Source organism: Balearica regulorum, chromosome 4 (assembly GCF_011004875.1).
Source record: "Balearica regulorum gibbericeps isolate bBalReg1 chromosome 4, bBalReg1.pri, whole genome shotgun sequence".
Taxonomy (NCBI): domain Eukaryota; kingdom Metazoa; phylum Chordata; class Aves; order Gruiformes; family Gruidae; genus Balearica; species Balearica regulorum.
The window spans coordinates 33,496,620-33,514,613 of NC_046187.1; the positions used below are offsets into that span (position 1 = coordinate 33,496,620).

At 41.7% G+C, this 17,994-nt stretch overlaps 1 protein-coding gene across 3 annotated transcripts in view; it reads right to left on the minus strand.

Moving 5' to 3' along the window:
- GATB (glutamyl-tRNA amidotransferase subunit B) overlaps positions 1-17,994 on the minus strand; it is a 43,803-nt gene that overhangs the window by 870 nt on the left and 24,939 nt on the right. For all 3 annotated transcript variants that reach the window (XM_075751693.1, XM_075751692.1, XM_075751691.1), the window contains 5 exons: positions 17,818-17,862; positions 15,609-15,798; positions 8,466-8,599; positions 7,990-8,068; positions 2,141-2,275 (listed from right to left, as the gene is read on the minus strand). In XM_075751693.1, the coding sequence (XP_075607808.1) occupies positions 2,141-2,275; positions 7,990-8,068; positions 8,466-8,599; positions 15,609-15,798; positions 17,818-17,862 (583 nt within the window). The remainder of the gene's footprint in view (positions 1-2,140; positions 2,276-7,989; positions 8,069-8,465; positions 8,600-15,608; positions 15,799-17,817; positions 17,863-17,994) is intronic.

Sequence of the window (17,994 nt, forward strand, 5' to 3'; positions counted from 1 at the left end):
GCATCAAATCACAATCTATTTGATAGTATTTGTGAGGTCATTCAAGTGCAGACGTAGGTGCTTTTGTAACAGCGTGTTATTTCCTTTAAGCAAGGAATCCTTTGCGACATAGCAATTAATTAACTGATCAGAAATATGACCTCCTATCAGACAGCCAGTGTTTGATGCACAGTCAACTGCAAAACAGCAAGGGCCATGTTTAAAAGCTAAGCAAAGACACTGAAAAAAACATCGGGGAATTTCACTTTCAGGCATTTCTAAAGGCGATGCCGCTGCCGAAAGACAAGCTGCTGGCCTTCAGGCTGGTTGTGTGGCAGGGAAGGCATTCTCTGCATTGTCAAGAGTTACTGGGCAAAACTTGACAGCTTCCATTAAACACGATGTCATATTTACAGATATGAAGGGAAGAATTGTGAACAGATGAACCACCCCCTGTGCCAATACCAAGCACAAATGCAAATATTGCTACTCATCATGGTATCCAAATTATTGGCAGCGTAAAGTCTTCTCCGTAATGTCACAATACAGAAAGGACTCATTACTCCTGATCTGCTAGGAATTACCTATATGGGGCAGAACACAGTACAATCCAGATGATAGATACTGCATTTTTCATAAAATGCTCAGTGTTGGCTTAAGCAACTGTTTGTTAGGTCAGTTTAAAGAAGAAAGTTACTATCAAAAAGCAAGGAATACTTTTTTTTCCCCTCTCCCTGTCAAATACTCAGCTAACTCTGTTGGGTAAGGTAAGCTCTCGCAGCAATTTAAGCAATGAATTACAGGCCTTCAAGGCAGCTTTTGCCTTGGCAAAAGATTACGTGGAAAAACTAGGGAAGTGAGGCCGTTCTGCTGCATTTGGCTCGACTAAACCAGTGGAAAACAGAGGAATTACATTCTCGGAGAAAGCAGCATTATTGAAATGGGAGCGTAGTTATGGACCTTTGGCTTCTGCGCTTCCCAATCAGTTCTAATGTTCTTTCTATCCACACTTGTGCTTCTGTACCAGTCTGAAAATACAGCAGCACTTTTATCAGGCTCTGCAAATGAGTCAGTCTGATGGAGGTCATGCCGACCTACTGCAAGCTCATTTTCTTTATCAAAAGCTCTTGCAGAGCTGTTAGCATCCCCCAATGAGATCTGGGGTGGGTGGTATTGTTCTCAAAAGAAGTTAATGTTTTTTTCCAAATGGCAAATGTATCTAGACAATGTTTATATTAGAAGTAAGCTATTCACTTCTGCTTTTACGTTTTCGCTCCAGAGAACATATAAGCACTTGTTTTCATTTTGCTTTTTATAAAGCAGATTTTAAGCTCTGTACAGATCCCTTCCCACTCCTCCCCTTCATGATCAACAAGGTTTTTTTTCCCTTTTTCTCATCTCAGACTCCGTTAGACTGATGGGCCATGCAGGCTGCGCCTGCCCTCCCAAGGAGCTGGGGAAGAGCCAACCCCCCCATCTTTCCCACTGCAGCATTTGTGCTGCTGCCACAGCCCAGCAGTAGAACAGCGGAGCGAGCAGCAGCTCTGGAGCCCCCCATGCTGCTGCCATGGGGCTCCAGCTCCTCCCCACCCCATCTCTTTGGCAGCAGAGGGAGACAGGGACATGGCGGAGACAAATGCAAGTAAAATTTTTGCCTTGCCAGCCTCTGATACAGTCTCTAATTCCATAACTAATACATGCCATGCTGGAGGGAACTTCAATCTCCACCTTCAGAAGAGTTCCACAGTGTTGCCCTAGTATCACAACAGATGACATAAAAATCAGAGTTACATGGTTGGGTGGCCAGGTCAGGTTAATGGCAGGATAGCTGGAGAAGGAAATTGCCCCACAGTTTTGCTTTCCTGCGTTAAATTTTTATGGTCTCTCAGAATGACTTAGCGCATTAGCCAGACTGGTAATTTCTTCTGCTGATCATTTTGTGTATGCTTCAATTTCCAAAAAAACACTTAGTAAAATAAGAAAGGAGAAGAAAAGCCTGGTAATATCTGAGCAGCAGCTTTAATGCTCCTGTACTGGCTCTAGAGCTCAAATGTCAATCAAAAGGAGAAGAGGGGAAAAAAAAAAAAAAGGCCATTTTAACCCCCTTTTTAGTGCCACAGACTGCCAGAGTGCACAAGCTTCCCAGCACCATCATAATCACCTCATTTTCTTGTCCATCAATCACGGCCTGGCAGATCTGTTCAAGCTCTTTTTGATCCTGTATCAGTTCAAGTTTCTTTTCTTTAACAATTTCAAGAGGAGTCTTCCTTTCTCCCTTCCACAATTCTGCAAGCACCTGAAAATCACAGTAAGTAGCGAAGTTGGTGTCTTGACATATCAACGTTGTTTACATGCAGCATTTCAGTTACTGATCCAAGAAACCAGATTTTAGTTAAAGTGAGAGCAGATTGTCTAACCATGAACAAACCCAAGACTGAATCCTGTGCTTCGCTCAAAGAGCTCCTGTACCCTCCCTCCTTTTCTGCATCCTGCAGAAAAGCAGTTTCACTCACTGCAGGTTAATGGCTTGCAACCAGTGCTCTGCAGCCTCCTGCAGTACTGGGAGCCACCCGCCGCTACCAGTGATGGTACCCTTCAAAGAAGCTTACTGAGCACAGCCCCCGTCTCCGTCGCTGCACAGAGCCACCGCTCCCTCGCTGGGAGAGGGGTGCACCCCAGCAGAGATTATCACTGACTGCAAGGCTGTTCCTCAGACAGTACTTGCGCTTGTCTTACGTTATTCACAAGAACTGCCTGTGAGCAGTAAGAAAATGCATTTCCATGAGAAATGTCTCTGCCTGGGAACCGACGATTAGCTGACTATTGTACCAAGTCCGATCCCAGGTAACTCATCCCATTACCAGTCCTCATCAGCAAGCTGTAATGAGGATACGTGTGACAAAGCAGAAGAAAGATAGTGCCGAGCAGAATGAATGCAGCAGCTCCGGCCCACCTATGCATCACCTCCAAGGACTGGAATGCTGGGTGAACCCAGGCCTCTGCAATAATCACTTGTTAATGCAAGTGAGTTCTCCTACACTGCAGCAGGGCTATCGCCCCGGAATAAACTTGAGAGAAAAGAACATTTATAAAAAAACAATTTCCTTGGGCAGTCATTTTCTGTATTCCCTTTGCTCTTATTTCAGAGCTGTGGGAGGCAAGAAAGAAAGCCCTTATTAAAACAGCTGCTTGTGCTTCATCCTGAGCTGAAGATGTAATTGTATGTTTGGGCCATTGCTGTGTACCAATATGGAAATGGATGTCATGTCAAAATCTCAGCATTAAATACTCATTGTAGGATGAAGAAGAGGCTGAGATGGGGAGACAAGAAGGGGCATTCAAACTGCACATTAAATAATTAGCAGGGTAGCAAGACAACTTAGGAAAAATGAAGCATGTGGGATGGTATCTTAACTACCCCATCAATTTTCTTCAGCACGAAGAATTTTCTGGTGCAAAAGACCTTCAGTTTAACAATTCTGTAGCCACAACAGGTATTTAAGAACCACGCATTGACACGATTCCTACAAGAGAAGATTTGTTTGCCAGCGGTACCCAAAAGCTTTTTATGGGATCTTATCACTCTGCTGGAGACCTTGAGAGAGGGTAATGACACACAGCTGTATTGTGGCAGCTACATCTTGTTTTTTCCCCCGTAAGAGGGTTAAAGGCAGATCACAATATTAAAGTTACTGATAAGCAGCCAGAGTTACAACCGCTGTAAGTAAGTAAAGCTGTTTATGTCTAAATAAATCAGTGCAGTACACGATGTCTTCTACAAGATCTTCCTTCTAGTGCAGTACTTACTTAAAAATCATCCTGCCAGTGCTACCTGGACTACCTCTAGAAACCACTACATCCAACAGAGATTCAACATGTCTGCAGCTACTCACCTTTTTTTTGTTGCACTCCATTGCCAGCCCAGGCAGCCCCCACCCGCTCCTTCCCTGAGGGACCAGGCAGGAAGCTTTCTGTCCCTGAGGCCTCCCAAGGCACCGGGGGACACTACATCGCCCCTCAGAAGGAGCCCTGTCCTCTTTGCACAGCGCAGCCCATAGCAAAACACCCTAGAGAATCTGAAGCGCTGCACAAATCAGGGGCTAGACAATAAATAAGCTTTCCTGGAAAAAGGGAGATGTGATTTTTAGAACTAGTATGTATTCAAGCAGGACGCCATGGGCTGCAGGAGGAGAAAATCTCCAACAAACAAAATCTACGCAGCTGACCACGGCAGAGTTACCCAGCAGCAACTCATACATCAGGCTGACTTAGACCAGGGGCAGGACAGCTTGACAGTCAGAGATCCAGCTCCGCTTCTCTGCTATTCGTCTGCCAAACATCTCCTGGCACTCAGAAAAGCTTGTCCGTTAGAAGCCTTGAAGGCACCAGATTTTCCCTGTGACATCTGCATCATGTGTACTTTTCAATTTGGTAACAAGCATCTCCACTTAGCTAGTAGAGCAACAATGTTATCAAGGCCCTTGCTTGTTTACAGGTATGTAGGAAAGCAGAAGGAGATGTGGCCAAGACCTGTCAAAGATGCACTTTTAAAAAATCTGTTTCTCCACTTGGCAAGGAGTACGAATCTAAAGAAAGCAGTTTAAAAAATGATTTCAACTCATTTACACAAACTGCCTGCACCAGAACAGGAGGATCAAATTATGAAGTCTCCAGAGCCAAAATGAGAATCTCAGGCCTCATTTCCATTACTGAAATCTCAGTAGTTTCTACTATTGATTCTTGCGTGAGCGTGATTAGATTTTAATGATGTTCTGCTGTCTCTACCTACACAGGCATAGCAGCAAACCATTGGTCAAGATGAATTAATCAGGACTTACACGTCTGGCTGCCATGGGCATCATATCAAACGTTTTGCAACTGGTGAACGTGCCAGCTGACTGCTGTGCCTGAGAATGCTCCAACTGGAAACCCTGTCTGCAGTGATTTGCTGCCAAGGGTGGGAGGGAAGCAGCAGGCAGTACCACTCGAGTCAGTCCTGTGGGCATCTCTCCTTTCCAGTGATGGAAGCTCGATGTCTGGCAGTTGTCCCTCAGCCTCTGACAAAAGCGAGGGGCAGGCTGGGTCCAGTCCTCCAGATGGTATAGCCGTAATTGTCAAAGCAGATGGTTCTGTTTAGGTTTGTGTACTGTACTCATTTCCCTGCTATCTACTTTAAAATAGGGGTGCCAAGTGGGTCTGCTGACGTTACTCCCATGTGGGTGACCTATGCAACTGCAGAAGCACACAAGACCTGGGGCCTGCTCTGCTCCATACCCTGCTACAGTTTCCTGCTGAACGTGTGACAAGGGTGTCCACGCAGAGTTGCTCCAGTGTGGCTCTCAGAAGCAGGGGCAAGTTTCTGCTTCCCTGGCCCAGGAACCAGCCTCCTCCCACAATGCTGGAACTCAAAGGCAAGGGCCTTTATGCCAGAGATTTACTTGCTGCCAGCCCTGCAAACGAGGGAGGGCCAAGGCGCCATCCCGGACATAGTCCCCATCAGACTGGTTTCAGCCCTGGGCGAGCAGCGCCAGCACCTCCCACTGTGGGCTTCGAAACGGTGCCTCTGGGGTGGGCCACAGCATGTGCCTGTGCAGGTCCCCTGATCCCAGACATGCTCACCCCACAGCCCTGCGCACCAGCAGAGCTGGGAGCTGCTCCCCTTTCTCCCCTTTGCACAGGCACACCAGACTGAAACTGCTTTGGAGACCTCTGGAGTAAGATGCTATATTTGATGGCAAGTTGGGCGTGAGCTGTGTAATTACCTAAGTGGTAATTATGTAAGCACACAGTGCCCCTTCCTTGGCACATGCATCCTACCATACAATGTTCTGTGTCTATAATCAGTGCTCACAGCTTTCATCTGTCTGTGTTTTAGTACCTTATACAGCAGAGACCGAACACAAAACCTCTTAAAAAATTTACACTGTTAACAGCTTCCTGCAGCGAGCACATATGTGTATGCACGTCTGCACGCTCACCCTGTCCAACCCTCCCACCCTTTCCCGTTGGATCTGTCTCTGCCACTGCAGTTCATTCTCACCCTCCCCAAGCACTGCAATTCATCTGCTGTTGTGTATATATAGCCCTTTCTGCCCTCGGGCCATCCAGTATCTCTGCCTACTGCTGAGAATTGTTATAAACATTTGTTATTCTTCTGACATCCAGGCAACCAAAATACTTTTCTAAATGTGGCAAGGTTTCTGCAGTTTGATGGCATCACTCAGTGATGGCAAACAGTACTGTTATTTCTCTGTGTCCAATTTCAGAACACAGAGGACAACATGCACATTACAAGGAGTTGGTAATTAAACAAGAAAAGCATCTCTGAAATTCTTGACATTTCATAACCTGTCAGAAGTGCTGACACACAAATATATCACAAGGCAAGAAACCTCCGTAGAAGAGCATTAGTACCCTGGCTCTACCTCCACAAGGAAGCCAAGAGTTAAGACCTGAGTTCTGAAGCTTCCCTTTCAAATGCAGACACCAAACTGATAGGTGTGCCATAACCCCGCAGGCACAGAACCGCTCTAGATTCCAATGGTTTTCTTATTAATACTTTATCTCCTTTCTGAAGCTTTTACTTTTCCAATCCCAAATTTCCAAATGCACATGCCTGAAGTCAAGCACTAAATCCTTATTTATGACGCCTGTCATATGCAGCTGGCTATTCACAGAAGCAGACCAACAAGAAGGCTAACTTAATTAATAACCACAAGCATCTCCAAAATAGAAAACAACAAACCAGGAAGTTTAAGTGTCGCCAAGTAGGGTAAAGAGCCATATTTGCAATGGTTACACTTAGTTTATAATCATACAAAAACCGTGAACTGGCTTCAGTACTATTCTAAAGTTGTACTTGGATTAAATCCATATGTGCTAGAAAGATGGACACCCACCCTGTGTATTTCAGAGTGTTAAAAGCTTGAAAGCAGACCAGGGAAGTTAAATATCTTCATTGCAAGTTAAATGTCTTCATTAACAGTTTCACTGACGAACACCTGAGAAGAAGCAGTCATCTAATGTACTTAACTAGATGACAATAATTAATCTGAAAAGACAATGCATTCCGCATACATGAGCTGGCAACAATTTTAAGTGAATGACAGATTACTCCCTATCACAAAACACCTCCAAATTTTGTCTACAGACACAGCAGTCACCGTACTCATCATAAGCAGTTCACAATTTTAGATACAAATCACCAAGAGCTTATTTTTCAGACTGTCCTAAGCAAGATCATATTTAAAATGAGGCAGAAACTAGCTTTATCATCAGTACTTGCTTGAGAGGTCCATGATAGGTTGTGGAAGAGAGGTGGTGGAGGCCCCATCCCTGGAAGTGTTTAAGACCAGGTTGGATGAGGCTTTGGACAATGTGGTCTAGTGGAGGGGGGCTGGAACTAGATGATCTTTGAGGTCCCTTCCAATCCAAACCATTCTATGATTCTATGATAGCACTTGCTCAAAGCAGCAAGGATAAAAGAAAGGCCAGACCTCTCCACTTTTGATCAGGGATACACCAAATCGGAACTCTCTTTGTGACTAAACTCAGGTGAATTATATCCTTTTCCACCTGCTAATGCTTGGGAACCTAGGCCTTACTGTCCCTTAGTACCTAGTAACAGATACTCTCAGTTTAACTGGAAGTCATAGATTAGCTTCCACTGACCTTTCACTCAGGTCTGAATCGAACTGTGAAACTGAGATCTAGTGTCCAGTCTGTTCAGAAGCAGGATTTAATTGACTTCAGGTCACATTGCTTAAATCTCTTCGGTTGTGTCACCTTCTAACACTAAACATGCAGATGTACCTGTAAGACTATATACACACAAGGCATTTTCATCTATTATATGTATATAGTAGATATAAAATTTATCCTTCATCAACACTCTAAATTATTTCCTTTTAAAGTAATCCATGTACTAGTACACACTGATTCTAAAATTGCTATGCAAATGGAGTAAGCAGTCACAGATTCAAAGGCCAGTAAAATCAAAAAGGTACTTACGTGTTTTGCTGCTGTAGAAGAAATTTCTTTTTTTTCTAGAAGGTTCAGAAGGTCAGCCAGGAGAAAAGAACTGACTGGGCTAGGGAAAAAGGGGGCAGAAGTTACCTCAGAGAATAAGGTGAAGTAATATATCTAGGCTACTGTTGCTTGCCTGAAGATCACAGTTTAGCATGACAAGCTAGTATTTTTCCTCATGAAATATATTCATATATTCAACTTTGGTATTGACAGCCTGACTGTGCCTTACCATTGCCATATTCCAAAGAAGGAAGACTGATTACTACTCTTAACTACACAGTCCTCTTCTTTGCAAGGTATTGGTTAACTTCATTCAGCGTGACAGCATCAAGGCCTACGTAACAAACCTCACAGATAGTAACTAAAGCAGAAGCAAGCAATGGAGTGACGTGATACTGTTCATGGCACATAAGAAAAGAATCACTTGTTTCACATCTGTAGAAATCAAGAAGCCTGACCTTTCCTTTAATGTAAGGGAATGTTGTTTCAAATAACTGAGCAGGTCATTTAGAATCCAGCCGATCACTTTCTTTGGCTTCATTTGGGTCTGTTTTACCACATTTTCAAAGAACTCTGTTAATCCATCTTCATTCTGTTTAAGAAAGAAGTTAAATGCATCAAAAAGATACCAGAGCGCAAACATAATTACACAATTACATTTGGAGTATAAATACTCAATCCTAAAGTAAACTTTTTTTGGTGAATTTATTGCAAAGTCACAAGACTTTGGAGTAATTTTATTAACATAACAGCAAACTCTATTATGTCCAGAATAGGTACATACAGCTCATCTGCCAATAAACAAGCAATCTTTTTTCTCTTAACTCCTCCCTAAAATTAGCATTTGGGGAGAACCTTTCTCATCTTCTCACATGTTTTAAGTATGTATATTACTAGCAAATCTAATGCTGCCATCTAACAGGCTATCATGCTACCTTTTACCGAGAAGAATTTTTTCCTGAAACTATCTACAGCTATTTCACTCTTGATCTTGCAATGACTTCTATTTATTTTGGATTGAAGGAATAAGTTTAGCTTGCATTCATCCTTCAATGATACGGAAAGGTCATGGGTTTTATTTTTCTAGTTTTTTCAGAGAAGCTATGTAAGCTTTTCCACAGCACCCTAAAAGCTCAGAAGGTATGACAGTAGGGGATTCAATTTATAGCCTAAGTGAAATCTGAGATTGTTTTTAGAAGAACAGATACTGCACAGTCTGTTGAATGCTGTGCTGTTCGTCATCAAGGCATTGATGGATCTTTAACCGTAGCAGAGAACTCATTAGGTCGACTGAAGTCTGAAGAGCTATTAAGTGGTAACTCCTACCTTTTCAAGGAGGAATCCAAATCCAGTGTGCCACTGGACTTCTGCAGTGTGTGGCATAAACACACAGGAGGACAAGCCAGCTCTCAGCAGTTGAGAGGCAGCAGTTTAGAGACAGCCAAGGAGCTATTCTAAGTATACTGTCATCACAGCAAAAACATTTCCCAAGCACATCTTGACTGCAGCCAGATCTCTGGTTCCGAGCAAAAAGAGTGCAGGTACACACTAAACCAAAGCCTGACTTTTCCACTCAAACACAACCCATCAAAACAATCTCATTTGCCCTTGTTTTTAAAGGCAATTTATCACCATAGCAATACAGAATTTTAGACTTTCCTCCTCAAAACTTTCACAATACAAACTTCCAACAGCTCTAGATACCACATTTTTCATTGGTAATGATGTATGGCTTTTGAGAAGACTGCAGACTACTGCTCTCTGTTCTGTGAAACAGAACAAAATGTACTTAGATTAATGGTTGATATGCTGTAAAACTGGTGTGACAAAAATCAGACCTGTCCCCTCTACCCTGAGCAAAGAAACCAAGTTCTCAGCCTAGGAAAGCCAATGAGGACTTTTGTGAACCAAGGTAAACCTTCTAAGTCCTCCTAGTTATCTATCTAATACACACAGCTATAATTCCCTTCTTTTCAGTGTTCTTACAAATTTAACTAGCAGTTAATTTGTAAACAAATTATTTAAAATCTAAGGCTAAACAGACTAGCGGAACAAATTTGGCTTAAAAAAACCCAGTAAAGGAATGGCATGATTACCAGAGTACAGTAAACTTGATTAAAAACTCTATGTGTGTGTGTGTTAAGTGGAATTACTAAAATGATGCATTACTAAATACTGTACTCTTTCTAATTCACCTCAGGATTCAATAGCACAAACACACACTGATTATTTAAACAGCGGGTTCCCTTCCACAAAAACACCTGTCCAATTTAGGGAGGAAAAAGTGAGCACGTATAAATGCTGGTTTCTTTACACATGCTGCAGAAGGTTTTACAAACACTCCAGGCAGAGTAGGTCTAGCTATAACATAACGTACACAAAACCAATGTCTGCAGATGCCACATGGCTGAATGCAGGCTACACAACTCTGACACACGACGTCCAACACTTTCATCATGTACAGGCTAGAGAGCGCATTTCTAGTGGTGGGCACATTCCTATTTCTGGATATCAACAGCCTGGCTGGAGCTACAGCTCTGGCCCTCCTGCCAGACTTTTGAAAAATCAAGGACAAACATACCCAGCCTTCACATTTTAATCAGATGATTTCCAGGCAGCAAGAGAAGAAAAGCCTAGGAATACTCAGACAGACTTACATATGCTACCAGGTACCGAACCCCATATTCACAACTTGTGCACATAAAACCAGACATATTCCCCAAAATTCCTTTGCATTTCATTTTAGGTTTTTTTAAGTGACTGTCATTTTCTGCAGCCAAAGAGTAGGAAAACCCAGCAATGCTAGACTCAAATGAATAAGGCAGAATGTCAAAACATCAAAATGACTGACAGAAATGCAACATTTCCCTTATTTTCTTGCCATATTAGAAAAATGCAGACATAACTTGATAAGTTTTAATTTCTGGATACTGTACTACTTGAACTTGACTTTAATTTGTTCTGCGTTTTCATCAACTTTCTTCAAGCCAAATTCACTCCAACTACCAACGCACACACGTATCTGTCCCATGCGATAGATGTGAGCTGAAAACCACTGCATGCTCTAACATGCTGGTTTACAGGAATGCTAACTGACTGTCCTCACTTAATTCTGAATAACATATTTGTCATGGTTTAACGCCAGCCGGTAAGCAAGCATCACGCAGCTGCTCGCTCACCTTTCCCCATCCAGAGGGATGAGGAGGAGAATGGAAAAAAACCTTGTGGATTGAGATAAAGACAGTTTGTTATTGTTAATAAAAAATATAAAACAAGGGATGCACAAATGCAATTGCTCACCACCTGCGGAAAAATACCCCTGATGCCTAGTCTGTTTCCGAGCAGCGATCCCACCTCCTGGCTTGCTTCCCCTGTTATATAGGGAGCATGACGTTCTATGGTAGGGAATATCCCTCTGGCCCGTCTGGGCCAGCTGTCCTGGCTGTGCTCTCCCAGCTTCTTGTGCACCTGGCAGGGCCTGAGAAGCTGAAAAGTCCTTGACTAGTGTAGGGACTACAACTATCTAGCAACAACTAAACCCAACATTATCCTCATCCTAAATTCAAAGCACAGCACTATATCAGCTGCTAGAAAGAAAATTAACTCTATCCCAGCTGAAACCAGGATAGTATTTTAATCTTCATAAAAGGAAACCCAGAAATCCTGAATCGCGGCACCGTGTTTGTGATCCAGGCCCACTCGGTGCTCCCATTACACACCAAATATGCTGTAACTCACTCATTAGTCTCACTGGTATGAAATTGACATATCAATACTTCAACCAGATGCAAATTTCTTTCTTAAACATGGTTTAAAATGATCATTTAATAGTACTGAGATGCCAAAAAAACCCTAGTGGTGGAGTTATTTCAGATGCTTTTTAAACAAGTTTAAAACAATCATTATTTTACAAAATACCATGCGTACAATCTTTAGGGACATTGGGTCTGTAACGCAAACTTATGCTTTTAAAGACCAATAATGTTTCCCAAAGAACTGAAGAAGAAAACTACATCAATGTTCACAAATAAAATGTCATTTTCTGCTGTCTTATTCCCATTTTCACCATCACAGCTCCCACCATAGCCAACTGTGAGGTAACAACTGCTGCGAAAATGTGCAAGATTGTCAGGGGAGAAAAACCCAGAAAATCTAGTCTATTAAAGCTAGATTTAATATCTGCTAGCTATTAAAGCAGACACGCAGAGCAGCCAAAGAAAGTTCAAAGTTTTTCCTACAGCTTTGTATAAAATGATTTAAGTTCTAAAAATAAGCAGAAATTCACCTGCACAGCAACGTGTATGAGGACGGTATGTCATAACAAAATGGTCAAAACCAACTTCTACAGCATCCCGTTTTTGACTGTTCGAAGGATTCACCAATGTAATTGTTCTACCAAAGCAATAAGCCAAAGCCCAAGTGGAAGGGCCACTTGTATCTGAGTAAGCAGAGGAAAAGTAAATGCACGGGAAGACTTGAAATTCAGATGAGAAAAGTGATCAGTGTTTTTTTCTAATGCTGTACTGTGACAACTGATCTATTTTTTGGTTGTACCTCGCTGGACTTCAGCAAGCTTTTTGAAAACAAAATGTCACATTGATGTCTACGTCAATAGATGTTACTCATTGACTCAATAGGAAGCAAGGCAAAAATACTATAATACCGTAACTGGCAAAATTGTCAGAGATCCTTCTTGACTGAAGTATTTGCCAGCCTACCAGTTTACACAGTGAAGTAGAAATTGCATGCAGAAACTGAGTACCAAAATACTATGGAGTCTACTTGGCTCGGAGAATTTTATCTTTATGAGTAAGAATGGTTCTACATGAAGAAAATCAGAAACTTATTTTCGCAATTTATACAAAACTGTAAAAAATGTAGCAGTTTACACTTAAGAAATTTCAGATATAAAGATATTAATAGGTAACGCTTTTCTTCCATTTCAGTACATCTTGTAATTAAGCAAAGCAGGAGTCTCAGATTCTCAATAGTGCCATATGTACAAGTAGCTATTGGATATGAGAATAAAGCCCATGAAGCAAGCTTGGAAACTAACTTGCATGCTGAAGTATGGTATTGTTTTATTGTAACTTTGGTGCATAATGTTTTCTCTAACAAGTTGGCGCAGAACAGAGATTTTGCATTTTAGAGTCATCCCTCTACCACTGCCATTTATTTAATGAGCACTCCTGGGCGCGCTAACCTGAAAGAACGCTCATTAGATTTGTGCATCTGGCCCTATCAGCAATCTTCTGCAACTTCTGATGTAAGCTTAACACAGCAACGGACATACTGTTTTCAGATGAATTAAGGTTAACTAGTCTCCCAGTGAACAGGCAAGCAACTTTTATGGAGAGTATACATGCTGACATTCTAATTCACAATAAAAGAAGACCTGCAATGAAGAACACGTTCACTTCATGCATTCAAATGGATGCATTATCTTATTACAAGCTGAATCCCAAATTTCAGCTTGGAGCTTATTAATTGTCTTATACGTTGCAAAAAGGAAAAAAGTTAAAAGAGAAAAAGCAAAGGCAACAGTGGATTTCAGAGAACAGCTGGAAAGAAAGGACAGTTGATGAGGCAAATATATAGGTCTAGTTGATAGAGACAGCAGAAACCGCACAGCAGAAGCTGTCAATACTGGCAAAATTGAAACACGCAAGAAGTAGGTTGATGCCAAGTTGAAAGGAGTGGTTGTACTGGGTCTGGCTGGGATGGAGTTTATTTTCTTAAGAGGGTGCTGTGTTTTGGATTTGTGAATAAAGCAGTGCTGACAGCACACTGGTGTTTTGGCTATTGCTGAGTGGTACTTCCACTTTTTCCCACTCTGCCCCCCACAGTGAGTAGGCCGAGGGCGGGCATGAAGCTGGGCAGGGACACAACCTGGACAGCTAACCCAAATTGACCAAGGGGATATTCCATGCCATCTAATGCCCTGCTTGAAAAGGAAAACTGAGGGAAGGGGATTTTGGGGGAGATAGTCTTTGTCATTGGCTGGAGGCTGGTTGGGCATCAGCCTACTTGTGTGAAGTGGTGTGCTTGCATTTGCATCACTTTTGGGTTTTTCCCTTCCTCTTTCCTTCACTTATTTAAGTGAAAATTATCTCAGAACACGAGTTTTCTTGCTTTTGCTCTTCCTATTCTCTTCCCTGTTGCACCAGTGGGGGGGAATGAGCAAGCAGCTGTGGTGCTTAGCAGTTACCCAGGGTCAATCCACTACAGAGGGGGAGAAGAAGAAAAAAAGCTCCTGAACCCTTTTTCTCTGACTTATCTACCCTTCTGAGCTCTGTTTATTTTAATATGTGAGAAATATGATCATGTGAAAAATGCATGCATGGACAGGAATACTGACTGTGAAATGACATTTTGCAACTTACACAATGAAATAGAAAGGTAAGAACTACTGACACCTCTCCATGCTATCACTGCAGCCTCATGACTTTGATGAGACTTGTAACTCACCTGCCCACCAAAGAGGAAAAGATCTGCAATTCACTAAAATGGCACACCGCCACAAAAGCAGTTTTCCTAACAGCTTTCTTCATAAGAAAGAACTTTTTTTTTCTGTAGAACCAGCTTCTGTACAAGTGTATTCAATTACAGACACACAAAGGAGGGTTATTAGGTAGTTAAGTTAGGTGTACTGCTCTCCCTCCATTTATAGTCAAGGGAAAGGAACTCTTCCAGAGGACAATTTAAAGTACTTATGGTTCTGCTCTCAGCCTTATTCTAAACAAGTCCTTTTCCTTCTGTCTCCACTAATCACAGAGATAACCAAAGCAGGACACTGTCCTAGCTTAGCTGCCTACATGAAATCTCTAATCTTGAGCAGGTATACTAACACTCCCCACCCCCACCCCCCGCCATCGAGTTATCACTGGCAAACAGAGATGATGCAGTTTATATTTAAGAAGCTCAAAGTCCTTTAGAATAATTTCAGAAGTTATGAGATTTCTCTGTCACTTCCTTATTTATATCCATATTTGCCATGTCCTTTCCTTTCTCATCCCCTCTTCTGAACCTATCCCTGGTAAATTGCATTGTGAGGTCAAAGCTGATGTTATACAGCCATTTTGTGTATGTACCTAAGAATAAGTCTGTTTTTTTTTCAAAATGATGTGGAACCAGATCAACGGGCATGTAAGCTGAAAGATTTAAACTTTGAGTTTTGCATCTGCAGTCAGGAAAACACATCTATTAATTTCTTAAATACTGACAACATGCCCAGCCTTGTACCAGACCCAAAGACAAGAAAAGCAGGCACTTGCGGGCAAGGATTTGTCAGCAGAAAGTTGTACATTTGTTGCAGTCAGTCACGGGTGCATCCATGTATAGACAGACAAGATCAATATTAAATAATAGTTATTTGACTGCACCTTGCATGAGAAACACTTCTAGGCGAACTGTGTATGGGTTCTTTTCCTCACCATTCTATGGATATGGCTCCAAGGTACAAAGTATGCATTGGACATATTTCCAACTAAAAACATCCATGCGAACTGACAGCTGGTTAATATGACATTTGTAAATCTTTTCAAAAACTGTGCAACTTTGAAGTTTCTAGGCTTATTTTAGCACTTGATCAATAGACGTACCAATAAGGTGAAGCTGTGTTCAGGAAGAATCCCATACCGTTCAACGAGCTTTGCTCTCTTCACACTGGGAAGGTCAGGAAGCCTCTCATGAATCAAATCAATATTTACCACTTGCTGATGGTTCATATTAGCTGGCAAAGATTTTGCATCGTACAGAATCAATGGAGGAAGGTTTGGCTCCGGCATAAACCTAGTAAACATTAAGAAAAACTCCTTTATAATTATTTTCAGTCAGAAGCTAAACAACAAAGAATAATTTATATCACAAGTTTATACTAACCTGGAAATTGTATTATATTTCAACTAAACAAAATATAAAACATTCATGACTTGGTGTATCACTGTTAAGCAGTAAAAGATCAACCCTGAACTGCTGCAAAGCCTCTATTTTCTTTTAGTATTTGTTACTGGTTGCCAAAGAGCTGATGATAGAAAATGGGTAATTAACACTTCTGCAGCCAAAATAATAATAATAAAAACCCCAATAAAACCAGTAAAAATAGAAATGAAAACAACCCACTCCTTTTGGCATCAAGAATGAATTGTGGATCTGGGCAAAAAGGGGAGTGGACCGGCAAGGAAAAACCCAGATTGACAGCCAACTGCCAGGAGTGATCTGGGCAGGTTGTAACCTTTTCCAGACTAACTTCAAAAATCTTGATGAAATCTCACGCTGTGCTAAAAGCAAAGTTACTGTGCTCAGCAGGGTGCCATCACAGAACAAAAGGCTCCCTTAAAGAGAAGGCCAATTCAAACCACTCGAATAACTGTGATTGAAGCAGAAACCTAACTTTTACATGATCAAATGAGGGGTTCAAAAATATCAGCATAAAGGACATCGGGCACCCCCTACATTTACTATAATAATTTCTATTTCAAATCTGCCTAAACATAGATTTTAAGTTTAATGTATAATGTGCAGCAGTAAGTTACAAAAAAAAAAATCTGAAAAACAGTTTAATACTGATCATAATCTTAGCAACAGTAATAATCTTTCTGGTCTTTACTTGAAGTATCTTAGACTCGCCAGTTTTGCCTAGGTTTTCATGAATTTTCTTTTGCATTTGTTCAAATTAGTCTTGTTAAATAAACCTCATGCCAGCCCCTACCATAATAAGGAATTCACAAAGATCACTGCCTTTTCTGCTGCATTTCTACAAACAATAATGGAAAAAGCAGATTTAAGTTTAAAGTTTGTGGTTACTTTCAAAATCCTTGCTCTGCTCTGGTAAGATCAGCGGTAGAATATATGTAAATCTAAGAGGAACACAGATATGGCAAAGCTAAGAGGCTCTGAAAGTCTCTCCCAGCTGCGGAGTGAACTCTGGGAGTAACAGAAAGACTGTCTCTGGGAAGCAAAGCTAGGGAACCACTGGCAGGATCAGTGCTAAAATGGCCCTAACCAGGGAAGGAGGCAGGCAGGCACAGAACAGGGGAAGGGGTGCCCAGAGCAATCGGCAGCCACTGAACTGCATCACTCTTCCCCATCCCATGCAGACACCACTGTGATTACCTCCCGTGCTAGGGCACTAAGCAGCCGTGCTGTTGCTTTGCACTTCTTCCCAGCAGCACTGCTTCCCAACAGTACCCATGCCTCATCCCCCTGCCCTCTGGCTAAATCCTTCTTGGGTGGCTGTTCATGGTTTGATGGCTGTCATCTCACACTGATGGAAGGCAAGAAGTACTTAGCAAGGTAACATCTTCATTAGGGCTACAAAGATCGTAAGGTAGAAACCTGTGTATGAATGCTGACACCTTTCAATAGTAGGTAGGATTTTCAAACAGTGATTGTGATCTATGGTCACAGAATTTAGGCATGCTATCTGAAAAACATTTCCCTCAGTATTTTCTTAAAGCCGGAACAATGCTTAACTCAGAATATTGTTACATTTTATGTCTGGTATTCTTAAGAATACACGTGTACTAGCCACAAAGTAAACCTTCAACTTACCCATTGTGAGCTAAGGTACTCCAGTTTAGTTTTTGGGAAAGGTCTATGAGTTTTAGCAGAGATGAGACACAGTTCTAGATCTGAACTGCTCAGACTCGCACAGATTTTGATAGGTCTCTCCCCTTCCAGTGGAAGGTGAACTTCCAATACATACTCACTATGCTGACTAGCTTTATATGCTCATTACACTGACTACATTTAAGAAATGAAATAAATTCTTAGTTCCTGAAATGTCAATTTCATTAAAAAAAAAAATACCGATAATCCTGTTTTCCTTCTTTGTCTCTCATTGGTACAGTGCACCTAAAATAAAAACAAAACCAGTAAGAATTAGTTTTACGGCAAAAACACAAAACAAAAACTTTGCCCCATGAAAATCAGGAGAGCTTCTTAAGGCCGCTTCAAAGAATGCCTGTATATAAGAGGGCAGACATT